Raw genomic sequence first — 26,003 nt, forward strand, 5'->3', positions numbered from 1 at the left:
CTCTTCACTTAAATAACTAATGTAACAAAAACACGAAAGAAACATAAGTGACAGATTTAAAATAAAATTTAAAAAAAGATTTATTTATAGTCTATTTATTATATATATATATATATTATCATATTATATTTATTACATAACTTAATTGATTTAATATATTTCTGATTTTATTTTATTCTATTAGTAGGTATTAATCGGAAAAAATGTATATCATTTTTTCTTTCTGTATTTCAAATAATAGTAGTTATAATACAGTTGCATTATAAAACAAATACATGGTCTAAGATATAGTATAAGATCTTAATCCGTGGATAAGTCTAGTAATATTTATAATCAAAATAAACTAGAAATTAAATTATAATGTATTTTAATGAAAATACAAGTATAGTATAGGTATCGATTTCTTTACGCGCTATACATAGATATAAAATGTAATAGCCGCCAGTATACCTACCATAATACACTGATTTGGTACAATATTTTATCGTGACAAAATAGATAACAGATAATCAAGTCACAATCTTTATTATCTCAACCTCATCAGTCCTCTTATAAGATTTATATATATCAGAAATTTTAAACTGCTTCCCTCCTACAAAGTATTATCATTATTAAAACCAAACCATACTAAACAATTAGGATGTAGGTGCTTGTCTATTTACAATCAATAACACTAGATTTATCTATTCGATAAATGAAAAATTTGTTTAAGCTGATTATTGTGAGGATATTACGTCATTTCCGAGGTCAACAAATGAAATTGTAGCATAATAACGAATTAAAAATTTGATTCACTAAATTAAATTGTTCGTATTCATTTATTGTGCTTGCACAAGAAATATTACGTGTTAAATTAAAATAGGTAGAAAACTTAACAATATAACACTCGATAATTATTTTTTACAAGTCCAGGAGATTTACTCTTGAACCAATGTAAAAAATTACATTTAAATTCATAGCCTTAAGTCGATGGCTGCAAAATGTTATCAATATCATCATAATATGTTAGCCTGTGTTTAATTAGCGTTTAGCTATTACAACATAAACCAGTTTAAACCGTGAAACGTTAACAATATACGAACTAATATGCATAATACATATACATGATACACGTATACCTTATTAAAAAAAAAAAAAAAACGTACCCATAAATTATTAACTAGGACAAAAATAATTAAAACAATATCGATATATAATTTATTGCTTTTAGACAAACCGTAATCGTCTAATATATTTTATAGTTTAGATTATATAGATATATGTACCATCTCAGGTATCCACTTAAAATTCAGACCATATGGTATGTGAATCTGGCTGTAAGTAAACTGCGAAGAAATCACACCTTTTCTAAAAGTCGATATGTAAACTGCGACAATTTAAGAAAGCCAAATTGGTCTTAAACAACGAAAATATTACTCTACAAGAAAAATCATTTTTGGTACATCACCTATAGCTATACCAATACCATAAAATGTATATTTAATTAAATGACTAACGTATATGTGTTATCGTATCGACTATGTACATATAATATTTATATATATATTATATATTATATAAAATAAATTGTCGCAGTTTGTATAATGTTAATTTTTATTTTTTTTTTGCGCAGTTTACATATCGAATTTTAGAAATGGTGTAATTTTGTCACAGTTTACCATCTCCCATAATATATACCAAACTTTTTAACCGAAGACCATAGGACCCTATGTAGTCCCTCGTAACCGGTAAAAAACGTGATGGTGATATTTGATTTGAATAATAAAAACAAATTGTTTATTTTGCAATCGTGATAACTAATTTATAAACGATAATATGATAACGATACAAAATTAATGCGGTTCTGATGTAGAAAAACGATTTTTAAATAAGTTATTTATAATGTATAGTTGTAGAGAAATAATATAACATCGTGATAATAATTACGATTCCACAATAAAAATAATATGTTGACTATTTTCGTCCGGCCCGTTAAGTGTACGACGTACTGTTGTTGTACGTATATATAGTAAAAGTCTGTACCGCTTATAAACGTCCCATTATTATTATTATATTATATATCTTATGAAGTTATAACTATATATGCTACCTAAAGACACTTATTCTTGAAATACGTAGTAATGTCTTCAAACCACACCGCGACACACTTTGTAGCATTCTTTGGCACTTTTAAAATTATTTTCATTGCCCCGGCATCCGCCATACTTGAACTGTTTACAAATCTTAAATTCTTTATCATAATAATAACGCACAGTGTTTACGTTACAAGCACCTTCGTTTTTGTCCATACTACATATTTCTGAAAAAAAAAAGAATGGATTATGATCTATTTTTGTGCGAATTCACACGATATACTTTTATGGCTATGTCACATTCTCATCACTACGAGTAGTACGATGTCTACGCGTATAATATTTTTGATAACTTATTACTAATTCTATAGATAGCCCAATAGTTATTACTAAAACGTCGAAATTTGAATACCTATACTTAAATATAATATTAAGGAGTCTCTTTTTATTATTATCAATAGATATCTAAAATACTATAGTTACATTTTTTTTTATGTCTTGCACGACGCATTTGTAGTTACAGATGAGTTTTAAATACTTCATGTTGTAACTACGAAATTAAGGCATTCTTGACGTTTTTAATGCATTTTAACCTAACCTATTTCTCTTATTATGACTAAACAAATTAATTTCATTGAAATATAAACATAGCACATAGTAAAATAAAAATGTAATTTGTCAAATTTAAGTTTATACTCATTTTTCATGTTTAACTCTAAACGTACCTAAACAATTTTTTTTTCTGAATTCTAATATTTATTTATTTCATTAATTCACAATTTTTATTCTTTGATAAAAATAAAATGATATAATGTAAATGTATGTTTACATTCGAGCTCTTATGATTAGACATAAGACGTATTAAACGCCAAACCTCTATAGTATTATAATGACAAGAAGATTTTTTTCAAAAAAGATAAAAAAAAAACACTCTTCTATATAAAAAATTGTCGCATCTAAATTCTACTTATTCTTTAGATTAGTACACGTTTTAACATTGAAATATTCTGCGTAAAATCGCACCAAGTGGACGAATTGTTTTTATTTCATTTTACAATTTCACATTATTACTTGCATGAACCATAGGAATATGAATTATTATAGTTAAAAATAGTAATAAAATATTCAATTATTAACACAAAACACAATGGAATAAATTATATTTATGATATCACGTCACACACACACACACACGTATACACGTATAATAGTCGAACATATATGCAATCAGGTCAGGTTACTCGGTTATGACTTCAATGCCCGTATTTGCACACTATGAGTCTATATATTATACATAGGTAATGAATGTATAGGTATGTTAAGAGGAACATATTAATGAATATGATAAACACACAATCTTTCTTTACGATTTACATGCTTAATTTAAAACAATGCTGTTGTATTCCAATGTAATATATTTTGTAAATTTGTTCGTATAAATGGGTATTGCTATAATGCAGAAAATACACGCGTTCATATTAGTTGGCGTTTGAATGTAAAATAGCTGTGATAATTATCGCTCAAATGTCTAATGTTGATTCTAAGAAAATAAACATTCGAACAATATTCTAAATAAATTACAATATTGTTATGTACAACTTTTATAGGTATCAGTGGCGCCGAACTCATATGTCATGTGAAGCGATCGCTTCACTTCTTAAATGGGTGGATGGGTCGTGGGTGGGGTGGGTATAGGTGAGTTCTAGGGGTTAATAGGTTAATTAAGTTAAATAAGGTGTTATATTTTATGTTAAAAGTGATGCCTGATAGCGTGTAAAATAGAAGTTAGAAGTCAAATAGACAAACATTTTAGATTTCGCTTCACAAAAAAAATCCGAGTTCACTGGTATTAGGTACTATAATCATGCGTGAATTGGCTGGGATGCTACCGATTTTGGAATACTACAGTACCGCTTACCTAAAATATATTTTTCATAATTGGTATAGATGTAACTTAATTAATCTACTCAAAATGTATGTACATTTTTAATTATAAAGTCATAATTAAAATAGTTCAATCATTTAAAATATTAATATCTATTATTTATAAACTATCCATAATAATTGTATACAATGCATTTATAGTTGCCAGTATATAAATAACCAAGTTTGACCGCCTATATTATATATTTACTTTTTTGTTTTGTGTTAACATAATATTATTATTGTTATTTTTAATTTGTTAATTATACAACATCCAGTCAGAGCCGTGCCGTCATAATTTGGCACCCGAAACAAAATTAAAAATCTTTATCCCCTCTCCATTAACTAACCTAACTTTTTGACGCCCCTTAAAATTTTCTCCCGGGGCACAAGCCCGCTTGCCCCCCCCCCACTACGTCACGGTTCTGCAACCAGTGCAATTTTTTACCTGTGCATGCCTGACTATAAAAGACAATAGTATATATAAATATATAATACATGTATTCCGACTGATCGTACGATTTCGTACGAATAAGAATAATATCAAAAATTAAGCAAGTCTAAAAAATATAAAGTTGTTTTTTGTGCCATAGATATTAACAGCTTTGACTATATTTTATAATATAATATAAATAAGTAATAATTAATCATGTTTAAATTCCAGTTATATTTGTAATAGCTTTGAGTAAAAACTAAAACAATAATAAATTACAAAACTAATTCAATCTCGACGATTTAGCAAAATATATTGGGTAACGAATCATATTTTAATACATTATTTTATGTTTACGTGTTATGATGTTAACACAATTTTATTTTAAGGTATTTTGGAGGTATTTGAATAAATAATTTGATTTTAATTTGAATATTTACCTTTAGCAAGAGACGAGTTGATTTCGCAGGTAGGACGCGTTCCATTGCATATTCGTGTTTCCTCTAACACGACTTTATCGATACATTTCGTGTAATTTTCACCAGACACGAGTAACAACCGAGACTTAACCGACAACCCTTGGCCACAAGTTACGTTGCACGGACTCCACATACTCCATTCGGTTACTGGACATATGCTAGTAAAAGACGACTAAAACACAAATTATATTAAACGGTTAATATAGCTTAATTTTAGCCACATCCAAAAGAATATCAAATATTTCCAAAGTTCCTTAAATTAGGCTAAATTTCCTTGATAAATAAAATATGTAAGCCTATATATTGCTACCTAATTTCCAAAAATACACCGTTTAGTATTGTTCTTTTAAAATTTTTGAGTGTTTGCTATATATTTCTATAATGTTTAAAATTACCTGTTCAGCAACTTTAGTGCAAGCTGGTTGCATGCATTTCTTCTTCATGACAAGTCCGATGTGGCGACACTTTTTATAACTCGTATGATCTAAAAATTGTCTAGTTCGGAACATAAATCCAATACCACATGATACTGAACACTCGGACATCGGTGTCCATTCCGTGGTGTTGCATTTTGCGTCATCTATTAGCAGGCTATCATCTTCTTGTTCTGTTTCACCACTAAGTTTGAAAAAAAACATACACACTTAAAACTTAAGTAGGCACTTAATTAAAAACTAATGTAAACACAACGCAAGATGAATTTAAATAGCCCAAATATTAAGGCATAATGTTGAAATCTTAAAAAAGTAGTACTTAATAAAAACTTAGTATAAGCTTTTTTCATGTCTACAGTTTTAAGTGTTATACTAATCAACAAATCTAAAAATAATAATAATATTTTTATATATTTATATTTAATTTTTCATTTAGAGTAATTTTAGTTCTGATGAAGTATAAAAAAACAAATCAACAATTACCTGCATCACATCATATTGATGAATTAAAAATGTTAATAATTCAACTTAAAAATGAATTTACTGTTGAAGGTAACAGTATTCAAATAAATACCATTATTATTATTATTAATAAAAGTTAGAACTGACGATGAGCAATGACATTTTTTTTCTTCAAAAGTCGCCGAAATAATCATTTTAGAGGTATATCTAATAAGATTATAAAATTAATTTATAATTCATAACAACAATATTGTTTTCAAAGCATTTTCATTCACTCTCGTATTTCTATCAAAGTCAACAAAAGTATTAGGTAAACTATTAAGTAAAAAATAATTACGGGCAAATAGGCACCGCGGACAGGCACATTTCTTTCGATACCAATTGTCTGTCACAACCAAACTGCTGGGCAGCGGTCTCATTTAAATAATTTCTACTTCTCGATCTGAGGCCTTTTCCACAAGCCACGTTGCACTTGGTCCATTCAGAGTATTTCGATACAGCACATTCAGCTAGACAGAGATTTATTATATGAATTTTTTTTAAATTATTCGAATAAAAAATATCGGTATACATTCAAATAGGCCAAAACCAATAAAACAAAAGATGCTTACGCCTTAATACATCTTGTGAATTTTCCGACACTGCGAGTTCGTCTATCAAGTCTGTTATCACCTTATCGGAACAAGACTTCGGTATGACGTTGATTCTGTTCAAATGTAAACGCGCCAAAGGAGCCATCTCATTGCCATTTTCGTTGAAAAAAGGCGATCTGGGATCATCCGGATACAACGGGGTGATTCGAAAAATGCGTTCATGTGGTGAAGTTTCTTGATTATGTGACTGTAATTAATTTAAATTATATTTTGTATATAAACGACACCTTATCATACCTTTTATTTATTTTACTCTAGGTATACATATTTCATTTTAATATTTAATTAATACGAATAATTTCACTGATTTTTTGAGAAATTTAAATATAAATGTATATTATATTATACAATATACACAGATTAGTACACATGTTTTTTTTTATAATGTATATATTATTAAAAGTATTTATAATTAACAACTAATAATATTATGATTGAAATATGTTAATTTAATTTATGCATAATAATAAGAGGCTAGTCACAGTTGAATAATGTATTTGTGCAGTATAATAATTTATAAATTAACTAATTTGTTTGATTAATTAACCATTATTATCGGTGTTTATTAACAAAATTGTAAAAACTAAATAATTTCATAAGTAAAATACACTACTTTTGACTTAAAATTGTTAATAATGTTACTTAATATACAAGTTTCAACAAGCACGTTAATTAATTCAATTCGGTACTTAAATTTAATGTGACGCGAATAATTTAATCTCATTACTATTTAAAAGTTATGATTTTAATCATGTAATAAGTAATAGCAGAAATATATCTCCCATCATTTAATTAAGTACATTATTTTGTCAATCTGTATCATTGTTTTTATTTAGTACTTATTCAGTATTAAATTGAATAATGTTATTTACATATTTTTTCATAACAAACGTCACAAAAAATTCCCAAAGTTCTGTTAAAGTCATTTATATGACGGGTTTAGAATTTTAATGCTAAACTCTTTAGTATAAATACTCGTACACTTAAGAAGTACAGAACAGCATACCTGTCGGCTGTCATAATAATTGATTTAACATTTACTAAAATGTAGACAAAACCAAATAGCTCAACGAGTGAAATATTAAGATTCCAATCATAATTTTAAACAGGTCAGTATGGCCTTTATTTAGAAAATCGTCAAATAAATTAAAAATGTATCATAATATGTCCGTATGACATAAGTACACTACTACTGTTATTGACCGAATAAATTAATATGCAAATATATGAACCTTCGAGCTCTAAGCAGACTGACGAATTAACGTTGTGTTATACATTTGAATTTATTTAGTAAAAAAAAAATAATGTTCTAAATACTCATAGCTAATTAATAGAAAAAATAAATATATATGTATATAATCAAGGTCATTTTGAACGTCATTATACATTGAACAACTATTACTATTTGAATAATAGATATCAGTATTTATCATTTGTACATTATTGAATAAAACACACAGAAGAACGTCTAAAAACAAAATTGTTCAAGAATCATAGACATACTCTAATTATTAAAAAAAAAAAAATTAATATTTTTTATCATTTCACTGTTAGAACACTGTAAGTAAAATTCGTAAATAATAGTTATATTATTTTGCTAACAATAACGAAATATCATTATGTTACCAATTCATGAAAGCTATAGATAATATACACATATTTATCAACATACATAATACTATATAATACTTATAACATTTAGTGTGTACCGTACCGTATGACAATAATATGATTAAATACCATTTGGAAAACAATTTTGACCGTATAGAATCAAATGTGTGTGTACAAACCATTTCTCAGCGGTTCTAAACGATATTTTACAATAATTTTTATACTTATTATGAACTCAATGATACTCGTATATTACGTAACTATTAAATCTATACATGAAATATTTCGTGTCAATACGAAATTGTCATAAATTGAATTTCCAACGTATCATTATAATTCACGTATATTGACGAAATTAATATCTCATTAAACTCGACTTAATGATTTAGTTGTAAATATAATTAATGCGATTGTAAACGTCGGTTATGGAACCTTATTAATAAATTCAATAATTACTACATTAAAATGTTTGTTTTACGGTTGATGCGATTGATTATATTATTAAATAACTTTGTAATATTTCGGAAAACAATTGTTAGACTTTTTTATTCTCTATTAGAAATAATTCGAAATGAATTGATATTTGATTATGATAAAATATTCTTTCTACTTATAAATCATGCAAATTTGAAATTATGCAGACTATACAGCAGTCTACAGTGTCACCTGTGTTCAAAGCTTCAAATCGATAATGTATTTTAAATAAATAAACTTTGAAATAAATAAAATGTAAATTTCGTTTCCTTCACACTTAGGTACTGCTACCATATCATTTTACTTCTACACAAATAACAATTACATATATTTTATATTATTGTATTTCTTTTTAGCTGTTATTAAAAATTCAAATATTTTTAATTTAATTAAATATATTTAAGGACATCACAACACTATTTTTTTTTTTTTTTAATTTTAAGTTTATTGGTGTATTATTGTAGTCAAACAACAATTAGTTAGAAACAACAGAACAGTTTTGTTCGTTGTACAATGAAAAACGTTTTAATAAAAATCTGAAGTTAATAAAATGATTATTCGACGAGATAATGAGAGTTGATGAATATAGCCGCGTGACGTCATAGAGCCGACGACTGAGCAGACGCCTATATTTTACGTGTATAAGTAAATAGTTTGATTTACACAACGATTTTAATAACTTAAAATAGTATTTCAGAATTTTTTTTTTCATAATTCTAAGTATATGTATGTGCTTAAGACGATGATGTGATTTAAAATTGAATATATTTTGTTGTTGCATACATATTATAAATTACAATTTAGTAAAATTATTGAGTTCGCGACTCGCGTTGTATTGCCGCGCAAACCAAAATTTACGATATTCACTATAATAGTTTTATCTACTTTAAAAAAAACTAGAAAGTATATCAAAATTATAATCACACCAGTGTCATAAACACAAAAACACTCTTAAGGTTACATAAAAAAAATAGTTAAAAATATTATATTTAACGATTGAAATCGTTGTATTAATCTAGACACTTTTGCACGCTGTTCCGACTTCGGCTCTATGACGTCGCACGCATATTTTCAAACGCCTGTATCTCATTGAATAATTGGTGTTTAAGTGTGAGACCCACACGTATTTCTTAGCTAATGATATACTTTAAATCTAAGCAAACTTGTTTTTAGTGTTGTGATGTCATTTAAAATTCAATAAATTAATAATAAATCACCGAATTAAGTTATTTGTTCATCATTTTTTTCGGCGTTTTCCAAAGTACAGTTTTTGCACAACCAACGCTTATTAATATTTACTCTCCTGACCAGCTCATGCACCCACAATTAAATGCAATTTATTACGCTTATGACAAAATAATTTACTCCACGTAAGTTGATCTTAATGTAGCCAATTTTCAAAACTATCTTAATATCCTCCTACCTATCTTTCTGGTACCCCCGCATGATGTTGAAATGAATTAATGAAAATGTATGTGTCAAACTGTCAATACAACTTTGCTCTCCATAATGGCCAATCCTCACAAGTATACTTAAATAATTTTCCCATACTTAAAGCCAACATAATAATTCATAATATTTTTAAAATTCAGAAACCACCTTAAAAACCACAGCAATGGGTACAGATATTACCTGATGTAACTAATGCGTAAGCATTATATTTAATTTTTTAATTACTTTAGAATTAAGCGAAAACAGCTTATATTATAAAAATATATTAAGCCGGTAATAAAAAATCAACTATTATAGCTAATTAATTATTATAATGTAATGGGTACTTATATTGTTATTTTACCCTTCTAAAATAGTACAGGTTTTAAGTTCTATAAGACACACGTCTAAATGTATTAATGCTTCGTTCAAATATCTGCCTAAATAAATAAATTAATTTTTAGTATAAACTAATATTAGTTTACCATGTATGTTCGTCCGCTGTCTGTTCCAACGTCGTAGACGTACAAGTCTATAGTTCTGTTTTGAACCCACTGACAATTCTTTTCGCATAAATTATGACCGTTAACCCCTACGATCCAATCAGGGGACGGGCCTAAAAACAATTTTCATACGTGAGATGATAATCGTGCGCGTGGTTCGCATTGTTATTATTTTACCGAGCATAGAAGCCAAGGAGATGTAATGATGTTTCTTGTCCACTCGGAATTTAGACGTGGCGTTAGCGTTTACTCGTGGATGCCAAAGCCCTGCGGCTTTGATCAAAGTTCTCAAATGTTTTTTCTAACAATTAAAAACAAAACCTTAAATATCGTGAGTGAGTATACAAATAGATATTATTATTTCGTTTGATGAGCATAAGAAACGCTTAGATACCTGTTGCCTTAATTCAGATTCCAAAATTGCCGTTGAACCCCATTCGGCCAACTGTCTAACACCGTCGGTAGCCCACTGGCCCTCAGCCCAAAAGGAATAGTTTTTATCGTGTGTTGCACCGATTATGTCACTGAAGTGTGTAAGCCACAAAGCACTTGGGAAGTCCTTTGGATGAGTTTCTGGTGACCAAAGTCCTTCGAATTTCATCTATTATTTGAATTTGACAAGAAATACTTTAAAAACATGAGTATATAATAAATAGAAACCTTTGTACAAACCACAATTGTACAGGTACGCAGTTTACAGATATTTTTATATTTTAATCAATTCCAACCTACCTCATAAACGGCTTCGTCACAAGCGCAACAACTTTCGGTTTCAGTCGGAGTGTTTGGCTTTGTTACTGTATCAAAAGACATTTCGCATAGTTCCTTCAACAGTTCAATATTCTTGTATTTATTGTAACCGTTTTCATAGGTTATCAATGCCCTAAAATACGTTAATATCTTATTATTTAACTCTAAAGTTAATATCTGTGTCAACATTAAGTATCAGTATAGCCAGTCTAGGCATTAAATAGTGCGATCAATATAAAAGTTAGTTAATCTTAATTTTTTAATTAAATCGAATTAAATTAAAAATATTATAATAGTTGGTGGGTGCGATTATTATAATATATAATATACCAAGTGAATTTCGTTTAAATACCTTATGTATACGCAACCGCTTCCGGTTTTTGGGGCTGACCACACGAACCGCAATTTTTGTAACTTGACTTCCGGATCAGACTGGACAATAGTGTTAATGCACTCCGGGTGGAACGTAGCACCGTCGTCAGACGGTAATAGTTGAAGCGAACCTGAGCGGTCCGGTGATGCGGGATCACCACAATCTTCGATAACCGTACCATAGCAATCGCGTTCCGCAGTTACCAGAAACGAATTAAAATCAAAGTTTTCACTTTCGATCGTTACTATAAATGCAAAAATATTTTATTATTATCATATTATACTGTTATAGTACCATAACTGATAACATGATTACTGCCATCCTATTAGATAAGCGAGATAAGCTATAAAGAGATGGGTTATTTTTTGTATTGATAATAAATGTATTCATTGTTGTATCTATAGATACATTTTGGTCTTCCATAAAATAACAAATCAATATTAAAGAATAAACATGCCATTTTTCTGGTAACTGTGTCATACCATGTTAAGTTGTAGTCAATGAAAGCGAATCAATTCTGTTTAGAAAATATATATTGACCACATTTTACTGAGAAAGGACGTCTATAATAACATAATGATTGGAAAAGTGCAACAGAATAGTGAAGAGAAGACTATAGAGGATTTTTTATTCTTTTTAGTACATTTTAAAGAAGCATTTGATTCGTTAAAATCCGAAAGTGACAAGGAAATATGCAAGGTAACAAACTAAACTGTATACCTGTATCTTTACGATCGTTTTTTATTTATTTGTATTTTGTATATAATCTTAGAAATGGCTAGATAAGCTTGCAATCGAAACGTATAAAAGTACAAATGAAAAACAAGTACGTAATATATATTTGTCGCAACTTATTCTGAGTATGAACGACCGTAAGTTGACCGCTCCTTTCAACGAAAGTCCAAAACCCGGCCCACTGTCATTGGATGGCGTATTTACGAAAATTACTGCCAAACCCAGTTTAGAGATCGAACAAGAAAAAGAAGTGAGTGATTTAAATCTCATAAATGCCTACAGATACTTACGGGCAATCAAAAAAATAAAAATAAAATTAAAAATCGACAATACTGTTTAGATCAATGAAAACAAAGAGAAATGGACGCAATTCGTTCGAAATCGAGAATTAGAAATGGTCGACTTGAATCATTTGTCTAACGATGGGCGTACATACATAGCGTGCAAGACTTTGCCTGAAAATGGCGGATTATTCGCATACGTTGCCGTGACGGTGGGTGGCAATACAGGCTGTTGGGTTAATATGTGCGGTCGACCAATGTAAGATCGTATTAGCGTTAAACCGTAAATATAATCAATCAATGACAATTTAGGATTCAAATATTGAGTAAAATTTAAAATTTAAAGCCCAACGACCCACGACCGTAGTTTACAGGACTCGAACTTTGTTGTATTTGCATGTTTTCTAACCAATTACTATTATGATTTTATGAATGAAATATCAAAATATTCGATGAAAATATCTTTGCGTATTCCCTGATGCTACATTGCTTTTATTATAGTGCCTATTTCTTTTACGATGTACACAATTTTTCCATAATTACTATGTAATTATCAGGATAAAAACAACGTTAATCAAACATAATTAAACATAATATTCATAACCAAATATTTGTATTTTGAAGTCAGTATTTATTTTATGGTATTGCGTATAGATTCGTTATAAATGCAATGTATTTACTATTTATAGTTAATAATTTAATGATTTAAAGAGTATTATCAATATTTTTTACAATTTAAAATTTACCTAAATTCTATAGACGGGTGTCAGTTATAAAAAAAGTTAAGTGCCTAATCTTTGTTTTTGGTGTTTAGTTTTAATTACATATTTAGCTAATTTTTTAGAGTATTCAACTTCAAAGACTAATTATCACGTGATTACCTATAGTTCAGACACTTTATTTAAGAGTTAACACTAATTATTAATTACCAAGAAACCATAATAATATATTCATCATTATATATAGGTTACTACGTTAAATAATTCATGTAACCAAACATGTACAATCATTGCAAAACCAACACAATTCTCGATTCGCTCAAAATCTAAAATTATAAATGTCTAAAAAATCTTTTTATCGTATTATAATAATGATACTTAAATAATAATATTCGGGGAAATTCCAATATTTTATCTTTATTTTATATAACATGCCAATGCTCAAAATTAAATGGAATTGTAGATAAATAATTATATTAAATAAAAACAAAATAATTTTTTAAAAATCAGTATGATATTTATCAAATAATTTAAACTCTATTCATGATAGTTTTTTTAAGTAGGTATATCTAAATAATTGTAAATGTTTAGAAATCACGAAAATGTAACGAATTTCAAGTAGATAATTATTCATTCATTCGTCGTAAAAAATACTGTCTATAAATATATTATATAATTATACATAGATGTATAGATTTTGTTATAACACAATATGAAAATTATATGAAAATCATTACATTTAAGTGCAATTTTACAATAAAAAACCGTTTTTCTTCAAAATTGTAACGATGATAATCATAATAATTACTAAGCATGTAGTTTTTTCGATTAACTTATTTATGTACAATATATTTAGTCCAACGCCTGTAGTAAAGCCGATAGACTTAAAAGTGGAAATGTCCAGCGCACCGAAAAAAATTTGCGAACAAGAGGACAAAGTGTATCAACTAACGGCCGAAGTTAGAGCAATTTTATCAAATCGAAAGTCACAAGAATCCCGGATGTTGACTTATGAATTTTTCAAAAAATTACATAATAATATTGAACAGGAAATGTTGTCTGAAGTGGATCCTAACAGTACTGCTTGCCACGATCCGCACGTCGAAGCGCTACTTGAAAAACTAATAGTAAGCAATAAAGCTACGGGGAAGTAACGGATAGTATTTAAATCATGTACCTAATTATAATCACTTTTATTACGTTTAAGACTGAAAGCAAAGGATGTGAGAACTTCAACCCACACTTATTCAAACGTATAAAAATGCTCTCGTTGTTGAAAAAGAGACTGAAAAATATGCTACAAGAAGTAATGATAAAAATAATAAATAAAACTAATATTATAAAAATTCTAATTCAATATTCATTGTTACATCCGACATTTTATATTACATTGTATAACATATATTATTCGACAATTACTTTTCATTTTCCCTTTACTGATGGGTTACATATCTATACCCGTTTATGTGTATTGACTGTGTTTGGCCGTGTTATGATGAGCTTTAAAGCGTCGTGGCCAAATCGTCTTCACAATTTTATTCATTTTAAACATTCTAGATCGAAGAGCGCAATCAAAAACTTTCGAACCACGTAATCGCTTCGACTTCTCCGACATTATCTCTACTCAGCCCGGCGTCTACCTGTTCAAATTCTATGACCGAAATGATGTGGCAGGGAGCATTAATGGAAAAACCCACTAGCAAGATGGCGGACACGCTGGCCAAGACATATCCAGCCTGTGTGGTTAAAATGTATAAAACGATCTATGTCGATTTGCCGACACGCAGTTGCTTTAACATATACTTACAGCATTATACTTATATATATATATATATATATATTATTATTACTTTAAACCGCAGGTTGTTGGCTCTGTTGGCGCGGGAACGCCGGAAAATCATAAACCAGTTGCAAGAAAAGCAAGAAAAACTAGTAACGTCCGTGAAGAGAGATTTATTCAATGAAATCAAAAAAGGCATAATGGCTTACAAGGTAAATGCCGACCGATTTGGATGCGAAAATGGTGTCCTTAGAATTATTTTATGTAACATTGTGCACGTTATTACATGCAGGTAGCCAGACAAGAATGGGTGGATGTGATGCGCATCGTGATGCACTACAACAAGATAAAAGAGAGTTTGACGGAAAAAGACCTCGGCGGCAGTTCCAACAGCACAAAAAGCGATTATCTACAGGAAACGATTCTCAAAGAAATCGAAGACACCAAGAAGCGGCTGGACAAAGGCAATGGGAAAAACGAAAAGCTGACGGACGACATTTGCGAGTTAAACAAGAGCATACACGTGATAACCGAGAAAATAGAACTCGAACAAGTGCAAGCCGAAGACCAATTGCGTGCTTTCCAAAACGAAATATGCACTGAAAAGAGTTTGATTATGAACAGAACCCAGACTATTTCAAAATTAGAAAAAATGATAAAAGCGACGCAAAAATAATTTATTTTTTAATTGGCATTTGAATATTTATCTACGTCAATAATATATAATAAGTGATTTTGACATACATAATAATCGTTTGTTAGACACTTGTTTTAAATTACATCTAAATAAATCAAATGCTTTATTTATTTCAACCGTATCACGTGCCTACATTATTTCTCGATTTACGTATAATAACCAGCTAAGCATTTTAATCGCTGATGTGTGCACACTTAATAATGTTCTTTTAACACTAAAAATAAATGGCTAACTACTAGTTACAGACAAATTGGTTAGGCTTAGATTATAACGTACCTAACAATATTGTAGACACGGGTTTCGTTATCAAAACACTAATATTATACGGATATCAAATTAATAAAAACCATACGAATTGTGAACACGGAGCTTCAGCACTTTTACAAAACTTAAGACAGACTAACAACAACAGCAAATCATTAGGTGGGATTAAGAATATTTGTATTTTTCAAACGAACAATCGTAGTTATTTCTTAAAATATTTTCTCATGAAATAATTATCATAGATTTTGTGACAATTTTATTTTTAAATACCCTGTGTAAATGTTAATCTATTAATTTCACCACTTGAATATTGCAACATTTTGTTGTTGATGAATATCTCCTTTTCGAAAGTTTTTTACTCGCTTTAAATATCGAAAATAGTTATTAGAAATTTGTCAACAATTATTATGTTATACATATTTGTGTAATTAAATTCTATTTTATATTGTTTTTAAGTATCAACAGAAGGAACCAGTTTAGAAAAGTATAAGGTTTAATATATATAAGTTATTAATAATTTATTTAGAAACCTAAATAATTTATTTTATTCACCTGAACTATATTATAATTAATGTACCTAACTTTTAAGTTTAAATGTTAATTCCTATATGTATATTATATGGTGTGATGTGATATTTTTAACGCAAAAACCTAACCTTCTCAGTTTTTATTTGTGTGTTTTTTTCGTATCTCCTGGTCATTTATTTTTACAAGGCAATAATAATAAGTATTAACATGACAGCATGTGTATTCTCGTTTTCCTTTATGTGTAAATAAATTTTTTTTAAGACTGGTAAAATGGGTCACGAGTTACAACTGTTTCGCTTCAAACTTTCGGACAAGACAATATTAATATATTCTACCCATAAACATAGATTGTTACGTCTGTTGTGAACAATGATTTTTATATTTCATATAGGTGGTCAATTATATAGAAAAATACTCATCATCTGTACAAAAGGTAGGTACCAAATAATAGAGGTTTTAAAAGGAACTATAGGTGTAAGCCTTAACTATCGGTAAAGTTATTTTAATATCTTACTACTATTATGTCTATGAACTATATACATAGTTACATAAAAGCAGTGGCGGTTCCAGGGGGGGGGATTGCCCTCGTTCTCTCAAAAAAAAATAGTTTGAAGTCCCTCATTTTAGTTTTTGACGTAATTGTACTTCAAAGGTAACAAAATTATAGTGATATATTTTTTTATTACTATTACTGTAAAAAATATTTTTTTTTGTCTGTAAGAGACTGTAGAAAGTAACGTCATATGTATGTACCTAAATAAATACTTTATCAAAATTAATGAGTGCCCTTTAAAAATCGCCCCCCCCCCCTGTTATCTTGGTCTGGATCCGCTCCTCCATAATATTTACAAACCTACATTTATATAGGTTATTTCAGTTTTCGAAACATCATAACACAGATTAACAGATTTGTAGAGTTGAAAAAGCGCGTAAGTTCGTAAGTATAGTTTTAAGTCTGGGGAACAATAGATATCAAACAATATACAATATAATATTAACATAGTTTAGTTTATTGATAAGGTAAAATTAAGACGCATTTAGGTGGATCCGACGATCGTATACTGAAAATCACGACCTCGTAGTCCATAGGCGTAAATCGGCCGGGGCTTAGGGGGGCTTGGCTCCCGAAACTCTCGAAGCCACCTAATCATGCGATTCTTTGATACGCAATCCGTAACGGTTATTACTTATATATTATGTATACCGATGACCTGATGAAAATCACGTGCTCTATGTACTTACCGATGTACATCGAATGCGGTATGTATTTGTCCGGGTTGCCAAATATGGACATTTTGAAACCGTGGCTCGTCCATTTTTCCGACGCCTTGGCCGTTTCCAAAGGCTGCAAGTTATTTTCTTCGCAGGCGCGTCCCGCGGACAAGAACGCCAAACACACGATCACGATTTTGGCCAGCATCTCGACGAAGAAGCCGATCGAATAGAACCGTCCGATTGCGTTCACTGCGACGGCGTCCCGTTACTCGTCGGTCGGTATATTTTTATTATTAATAGTAGTGGTATTATCGTACGACGTCTATAATATCATTGTAGTTTAATCAACATCTCACAGGACCATTAACACGTCGGCGCGCGGTTACACAACCGTATTGATATACCTCCCAATCGTGTGCGTAGCGGCGAACACCCAGCGAACAATATTATTTCATACTGCGTACAAAGTCTGTGGTCCACGTTTGTTATCGATAAAACAGTATACCCGTCTGTATATTGTGAGGAACCTGCAGCACGAGCGAGTTTATCGCGTATTACAGCAGGTCAATTCGGCAGCACAGATTAGCCAAGCATTGTTGTGTGCCGAGAACACAACACACATTGCCTACGCCAGGTTTCCGTAAGTACGTCATGACAATATTATAATATGGTCTTTTGTAATATTCATCAGTTATCGTAGTGTTGCCCGCGTACCTATATAATACAATATGTAATAATCCATAGTGAACGCCGTTCGGTCAAAAACACGAGGATGCCGTCGATATGATAACCATGAGTTCGGACGATTATAATTGTATAAGACCAAACGTGTTCTCACTGAATGCAGAATATATGACGAGGAGAGGAGACGATTTCAACTATCTAATCATCTAGCTGAGATAATATTCAACCCTGAACCCAACAACGTTTCCAAGCTCCTATCTGCAGAAACTCTCCTCCATTAAATCATGGGCGGATCCAGGCCAAGATAACAGGGGGGGGGGCGATTTTTAAAGGGCACACGTTAATTTTGATAAAATATTTATTTAGATATACAATATATGGCAATTTCCACAGTCTCGTACAGAACAAAAAAAAAATATTTTTTACAGTAATAGTAATAAAAAAATATATCACTATAATTTTGTTACCCTCTAAGTATAATTACGTCAAAAACTAAAATCAGGCACTTCAAATTTTTTTTTTTTAGATAACGGGGGGCGATCGCCCCGATCGCCCCCCCCCCCTGGATCCGCCACTGCCATTAATACACTCTAAATTTCACCTAATACTTAGTTTTATATATTATGTACTTAACTTAAGAATGTATTTTTATTTTATTAATATTATTATTATTTGTTTAATAAAAAAAATAAAAATGTATTATAACATCATTGTAATAATATATGGTAATATTAAAATATTTAACCCACACCCGGCATTACGTACATAATATTATATCCTTAATTCTTTATACATATAGTCAAAAATACTGCTACTATCGCGATACGGTACTCCTTTATAATACCTATATTTTGTATAATGAGCCTATTCCTACTGTTTTACGATAAGGTGAAATAATTATCTCAAAAGTTAATACAAATAGTATAATTTATATTATTATAATTAGGTATAAAGATAGAATATGAACAATATATATTTTATAAATTCAACGGTTTCGACCAAAATAAATCAATCTACCGTAATACTAATAGTTAAATAAGTTACTTTAATAAGAATATTAAAAACATATCAAAAAATATACTAATATATATGAATTGAAAGAACATTATCTGCACTCAAAAATTTTCGTATAAAATGATTTATCATCGAATTAAAATTTAACACAACCACTAACAGTGACCCTCTCGACACCTACTGTATCCACTTGCCAGCCTATTTTACTAATGCATCTGTTATGTCTTCAATAGTAATAGGATCTTGTAAACCGAGCTTAAGGGTAGTCAGTAGAATACAACTTTTTTTAAATTAACTATGTTAAACTTGTGTTTAATTTAACTTAAAATAACAAAAACAAATCTTATTTTGAAATAGCAGGTACTCGAAAATGTTCGAGACAACTTTGGAAAATAATTTGTTTTAAATTAGAGTCCAATGATGTGATCTGCAAAAACTCTTTTAAAAAAAAAATAATAATAAAGGAACGGTTAAAATAGGTAAGTATGACTATTTCACGAAGTTATTTTACTAAAAACTCGTATGCTTTAAAATCTTTACGAAATGATAATGAAATACAGATGATCAATATATCTTGTGTGTAACAAATACACACATATTATCTACGTATAGGTATTTATACCTACTTTGTGAAAATTTATTGAGTGAAATAATTAATTTTTTTATGAATACGTGATAAGGAATAGATTATACAACATTTTAAGTATTTCATAAAAAAAAACATATCATAAAATGTCCTTAAAAAATGGCCATAGAGAATCCGAGCCCCCTCATCAACACTTAACATGTACATAACTATTATATACTGCAAATGTACCTATATACGCTTTTAACATATTTAATAAAGCACACTATTATAAACAGTCTTTCAGTATAAAATATTATAGATGTCTTCTATTAATATAGCTCTCAGTATTTTAAGTTGAAACCGAAAACCGAATGAGTATGAGATGGCTAGTAAATATTATATTATTAATTCAACAATCCAAGTATTGGTACGCACACGAAACATCACGAACTTTGGGTTTTTGTAAAATATTATATAATATTACTTAAATTCTAATATCAGATATTTGGTATGTTAAAAAAGCTTCCGCAGTTTTTTCTATTATGTTTAATTAATTTTTGCAAGTATTACGCAATACTACGCAGTATGAATAACACTATATGTTTTCGATCATATGGACATGATAACAAAATTATCATAGTCACGATTTTGATGAATAATAGAAATTTATTAACATTGATATTAGTACGTTTTATTGTTACAGATGGAATAAAATAATTATAATTAATGAGAAACAAAAATAAGCGTTTTTCCCACAGAAAATCCATACATTATAATAATAACAAAGAACAATATACGTAATATATCGTATTACACACATAAATATTTTATTTGAAATTTTTTTGTTACATAACTACTGTTGCCCAGAATAGGTAAGTACATATTTAATTAATACTTATTTATTACACTCGACAAAATGTCAATAAGTTTAACGATTTACTTAATTATTTAGTTTTTCTTTAAATTATTTACCATTATAACCGTTCAATTACAAAATAAACACATAATATTAGGCGTTTAATTGTTTAGAGTATACGTTTCATTTAGTTTTTTTTTGAACTTTGGAGACGTAATTTCGTTAATCCTCTATACGGATGTTTTTTTTTTATCTTGCCACAAAAGCTGTATAAATTCAATTCGTAATTATATGGAAAAGAAAAATTGTTTTTAAAATTATCCTTTACCAGTGAATTACAGTTGGGATATGTCAAGGTACATCCAGCCCCAACCACCACTACCAAAAATATACTGAATACGACTATTATAATGCATTTTTCTAAAAAAAAATTGTCAACAATCTTTAATCTGTTGTTAGGACGTGAAAATATTTGAAACTTAACTGATAACGTTAATATTGTCTATTACTTGTGTGGTGTTCCAAAATCGTTACGGATTTATGCTTGATGAACCACTCTATATGTTATATAGATATTTGATCAACATTTCAAATTAGTGTGTAACCGTAATAAGTACAAACCAAGAGTTACCTATACATACCTATTACCTAAAATTATTGCTTTCTAATAATTGAAGCATTTAAACAATATATCAAACTTCTTCGTCAATCGTCGCTATCATATTAATATAGTAATATCTACCTATATTATAGTTTATAATACAAAATACGATCACGCAAGTAACTGATGTTAATAGCGATAAATAACTTAATTCATTTTCACGAAAGAAACACTAATTATCCTATTAAAAATAATGACATAAAAAACAACAATTTTGAAATATTTTCGGCACTAAAAATAATACAAAACGCTAGTTCTAAATTTTAAACGTACTTGTACAAATAGTTTTTTATTATTTTCGTTATTTGTTTACAAAAAAGCTAAAAAGAACTTTAGTCAATCTATTTTATTATGATTAATGTACTTATGTTCGTACATAGATAGGTAGGTAACGTAATCACTGTTAAACGATATTTTTATATCCTTAGGAACCAGATGAAAAATTATAAAAAAAATAGACAATTATAGGTTAAAAATAAAAATAAAATAATTATTTACTAAATAATACAATTAAAATACGTCATGTTAAATTTCAAATTACGTAACTTATTTTCTTTTAAATTTAAATAAAAAATAATATTATTATTATTTATATAATTTATATTGAATTATAATTATTTTGTTTATGCTATTATAGATATTTATTATTATAAAAGTACTACTAGTACTAGTTTTCTTTTTTGGAATGGTAAGAATTTATAAGATAATTATCGTAAAGGTAGGTAATTTTTCAAATATTATAGATTTGGATTTTATACATAAAAACCCAGCTGGCGGCTAATGACAGCTAAATAAACAAAACAAAACCAACTAAATAATAATTCGATTTTTTTTTATTTCAATTTTTGATGTACCTATTTAAATACGCGACAGAATTTTGATATTACCGAGTTGAAAAAAATAATGTAAATAAATAATTTAATATTTGCGAAATTAAAATGCATATAATGGTAAACTATCAATTTTATCATATTATACATAAATTAAAGTAGATGGATAATGACATAAGAATAATTAAAAATCTAATAGTAATTTTCCTACGTTTTGTTTAATTTTTTAATCATTTTCACAAACATGAAGTAGACGCATTATATAGCTATTTACTTTTTACCACTGTTACTCATCGTAGACATTAAGTAATAGGTGTACGTCTATACGTCTTAGAAATACCCAGGAATAATCGTTTTTATATTACTTCAAGGTAAAATAGTGTTTACACACTATCCGTAATCGAACAGAAGCCTGCAGGGAATAAGAACACAACAAATGCAAAGCGGTTAACAACAACAAAATCATTTTACAGTTTTATTGTATACAGAACATAGGTACATAATATATTCATGCGTAATATGGCAAAATCGCATTTCAAACACTTGTTGCGTTGTTTACCTATACAAAATAATTTAGTCACTACATTTTAGTCGAGTAACAACCTGTATAAAAATTAATTGGTATATAAAACTTATTTTCTGCCTGCACACTAATTATTACGTCACGACAAACTATTTTAATAATTAATTACTCATGACGATTATACGATAACATTGTTGCCGTAGTTTTTTTTACGCTTCATGTGTGTATGTGTTTCAAAGGTATACCTAATATTATGATAATGATTAGGGCTCGGAAGTTGATGTATTTTGAATTTTTTTTTTTGGAACTTTTTAGACGATGCTCTCCTGGCCACAAATGTGTTATATTAGCATGTGAATCTGAACAACTAAATTTTATTTTGCATTTTTTTGCATTTTTTGGTGTTTATGACTTTTTAAGTAATTTTTTGACATTTTTAGGTCATTTTCCCAAACTTTAAGTCATTTTTACTGATTTCACATTAATTCACTTCTTATTGTTTCTTGTCGATTGCCATTATGCCAATAACTTACTTAAAACAGTTACAACTTTGAAATTACCAAGGACTAATCCGATTTTATCTCACCGATTACAGTCGTTGTTGTCGTGTTGTAGTGAATATTATTATGCCTAATTTAAAACAAATATTTGTAACTTTTTTAGGTCATTTTTTAAGGACATTTTTTGTCATTTTTATGCAGTCATATTTGCATTTTTTTATGTTTTTAGGGTCATCAAATAACATAATACTGTATAATGAGTTGACCTGTTTTCGTCCAAAAGTGATGTTATGTTTTCGCACTCAATTTGTTTTTACTCAAACTCTGCAAAAAATGAGAATTTATTATTCGCCCTTAGAAAATATAATATTATTATTTTATAAACGATGAAAATATTGACATGTCAGCTAACAACAAAATTCATGAAGTTTAGGAAATTCCTAATTGGAGATAATATTACAGATATTTTAAAAAAAAAAATCTAAACACTTCATTTGAGCACTATACCTACCTAGATCTACCTAGGTGTCCAATTAATATAATTTTCTATAAACTATACCCATAGTTGAGTTTTTCGTGTTTTTAAAAAATGTTTATTAATTCGGAAATGTGTATCAGTACAATTGAAAACTTATATAAATATACCTACAAATCTATTCGTTAAAAGCCTACCGATTGAAAGTACCGACTATCGGTACCTATTATATACCGATTATACTAAAGTATAGAATAGTCTAAAGCAGCGCTTCTCAACCTGTGGTACGTGGAAAGCTCATAGGTGGTACGCGAAGAAAATCACCCTTTATAAAGAAATTGGAATAAATCATTATTAACATTAAATATTATTTGGTTTATTTGGTGGTGTGAAGGTCGTTTGTAATCGTAATAATAAATAATAATCTCTCTTCAATATAACGACCTTAAAAACGAAAATTTAAATTCTCAATTTCTTTTTTCATATTTTTTTTTTGTTTTTGTACATTTGTATGCACATATAAATATTAATGCCTACGTTATTTTTATTATTTACAAGTATTTTGTAGTAATTTACGTAGTCTTATATAATGGACCCTTCACCCTATTACAACTGCAAAAACTTAAATCGGACGTGTTTTGACTTACAAGAATACAAATATATAAGCGAATTGATAATACGATATTTTGATTAATTTTTCAGAATCTGGCATTTTAGTGTCACATTAGTGTGTGAGTGTAACCTGGATAATTATCGCTCGACGACTGGCCATTTTTTATTTTTACAGTTAATTAATAAATTTGGGCGTGCATCAATGACATAATACGTATAGAAATAAATGTTTGCAACAATTTATTAGCGTTTTATATGAATATTATATAATTTTAATCGTTATATTTTTGTTGACCAACAATAACATTTCAATTGCATTCAATTATCACCCCCGTATCAATTTATTATGTATCTACAGATCTACAATAAACTCGAATAGTATAAAGACACTTACTATACGTACGTATAATTATGTTGATTAATAATTATAGTATATAAGTATAATCATTATCAATTATTTTCAAATAGGTAGTAAAATTGTATTGTTGAATAACTTGAATAACTAACTAACTATAATAATTGGTTGTTACATGATCTTGTTTTACTAGTTTTTCGCGTGTGTTTTAGATTTTCTGCGGAAAACGTTACGCCTAATAGGAATAATCAGTTGCACAACTGCAATGTGCGTGTCTAGGTTATTTTTTTACACTCGTGTGGAGAATTCAAATTTTTTTTTCTCAGTCTTTAATAATACCTAATTGGACCCAATTGAAATCGGGCCGTGATTATTGTTAGTATTATTATTAATTAATATTTTAATATTAAAAAATACAGAAGTGGTGGCGCGCTGTGCGTGCATAGTGCATACATATGCGGTATGCATACCTAATAAAACATTTTATGTATTTATATCATCGATTACTTGCATGGGTAGATAATAATATACATGTTATAATTCCATAGTCGCATGTTTAGACTGTTTAGTGCGCACCATTCGTGTGTTTATTTAACGGCGTAGCACGTAATACGCTGCGTAGGACATGCAGGTGTATGGTTATATTATAATGAAAATCAACACATTATTAGTTATTATTGAACATAAAGAGATTCATTTTATTTACAATTTTAAATTAAAACATTAAAAGACCGTTTAATTAAATTAATCTACTCTATAAGTCAAGATGACTCTATACATGTATAGTTGCCGAGTACTGGTAATAATAGACTTACACGCGAATGATGATGTTACCGAGTAAAAAAAAAAAGTCCTACAAATTGAAATGTTAAACAAGGTCTAACACTATGAAGTATGGTCTTACAGCTAGATTATGATAATATTATGTAGCTGGCTAGTGGTATAAACATAGATAAGATTTGATTATTTGATCATTGTTTAAACAAATCTAAAAATGTTGATGTAAAATTAAAACAATTTGTCTAATATTATGTGTGTTTTATTCATGTATACCATTAAAGTGTCTATTCACTACACACACATTATTTGGAAAATTTCTAATTTGTTA

At 28.8% G+C, this 26,003-nt stretch overlaps 2 protein-coding genes and 1 long non-coding RNA gene across 3 annotated transcripts; 2 read left to right on the forward strand and 1 right to left on the reverse strand.

Moving 5' to 3' along the window:
- Window positions 1-799: 799 nt before the first annotated feature.
- On the reverse strand, window positions 800-18,167 carry LOC132924241 (spondin-1-like). Its single transcript, XM_060988432.1, has 11 exons — window positions 17,845-18,167; window positions 11,578-11,842; window positions 11,208-11,358; window positions 10,870-11,076; window positions 10,653-10,776; window positions 10,458-10,588; window positions 6,415-6,643; window positions 6,141-6,312; window positions 5,303-5,525; window positions 4,869-5,079; window positions 800-2,299 (listed from the first exon to the last, which is right to left on the reverse strand). Exons 1-11 carry the CDS (start codon window positions 18,020-18,022, stop codon window positions 2,127-2,129), a joined length of 2,064 nt encoding a protein of 687 aa, XP_060844415.1. The 5' UTR covers window positions 18,023-18,167; the 3' UTR covers window positions 800-2,126.
- LOC132924242 (uncharacterized) lies at window positions 11,798-15,926 on the forward strand. Its single transcript, XM_060988433.1, has 8 exons — window positions 11,798-12,297; window positions 12,371-12,583; window positions 12,674-12,873; window positions 14,190-14,460; window positions 14,541-14,639; window positions 14,891-15,084; window positions 15,196-15,325; window positions 15,406-15,926. The coding sequence occupies exons 1-8, from the start codon at window positions 12,175-12,177 to the stop codon at window positions 15,787-15,789; spliced, it is 1,614 nt and encodes a 537-aa protein (XP_060844416.1). The 5' UTR covers window positions 11,798-12,174; the 3' UTR covers window positions 15,790-15,926.
- A 172-nt stretch (window positions 18,168-18,339) lies between the features above and the next one.
- On the forward strand, window positions 18,340-19,251 carry LOC132924243 (uncharacterized). The gene is made up of 2 exons (XR_009661304.1): window positions 18,340-18,461; window positions 18,562-19,251. It is a non-coding gene; the product is annotated as an uncharacterized LOC132924243 (long non-coding RNA).
- The last annotated feature ends 6,752 nt before the right edge of the window (window positions 19,252-26,003 follow it).

Source organism: Rhopalosiphum padi, chromosome 3 (genome assembly GCF_020882245.1).
Source record: "Rhopalosiphum padi isolate XX-2018 chromosome 3, ASM2088224v1, whole genome shotgun sequence".
In the NCBI taxonomy this organism is placed as follows: domain Eukaryota; kingdom Metazoa; phylum Arthropoda; class Insecta; order Hemiptera; family Aphididae; genus Rhopalosiphum; species Rhopalosiphum padi.

What these genes read in the sequence shown, in the direction of transcription:
- LOC132924242 (XM_060988433.1), top strand. Translation starts at nt 12,175, where the DNA reads ATGATTGGAAAAGTGCAACAGAATAGTGAAGAGAAGACTATAGAGGAT. An exon ending in GTGACAAGGAAATATGCAAG is followed by an intron (nt 12,298 to 12,370) that starts GTAACAAACTAA and finishes ATATAATCTTAG; the next exon opens with AAATGGCTAGATAAGCTTGC. An exon ending in AAGGCATAATGGCTTACAAG is followed by an intron (nt 15,326 to 15,405) that starts GTAAATGCCGAC and finishes TATTACATGCAG; the next exon opens with GTAGCCAGACAAGAATGGGT.
- LOC132924241 (XM_060988432.1), bottom strand. Translation starts at nt 18,022, where the DNA reads ATGCTGGCCAAAATCGTGATCGTGTGTTTGGCGTTCTTGTCCGCGGGA. An exon ending in GTGACGAAGCCGTTTATGAG is followed by an intron (nt 11,077 to 11,207) that starts GTAGGTTGGAAT and finishes TTCAAATAATAG; the next exon opens with ATGAAATTCGAAGGACTTTG. An exon ending in CAACTCGTCTCTTGCTAAAG is followed by an intron (nt 2,300 to 4,868) that starts GTAAATATTCAA and finishes TTTTTTTTTCAG; the next exon opens with AAATATGTAGTATGGACAAA.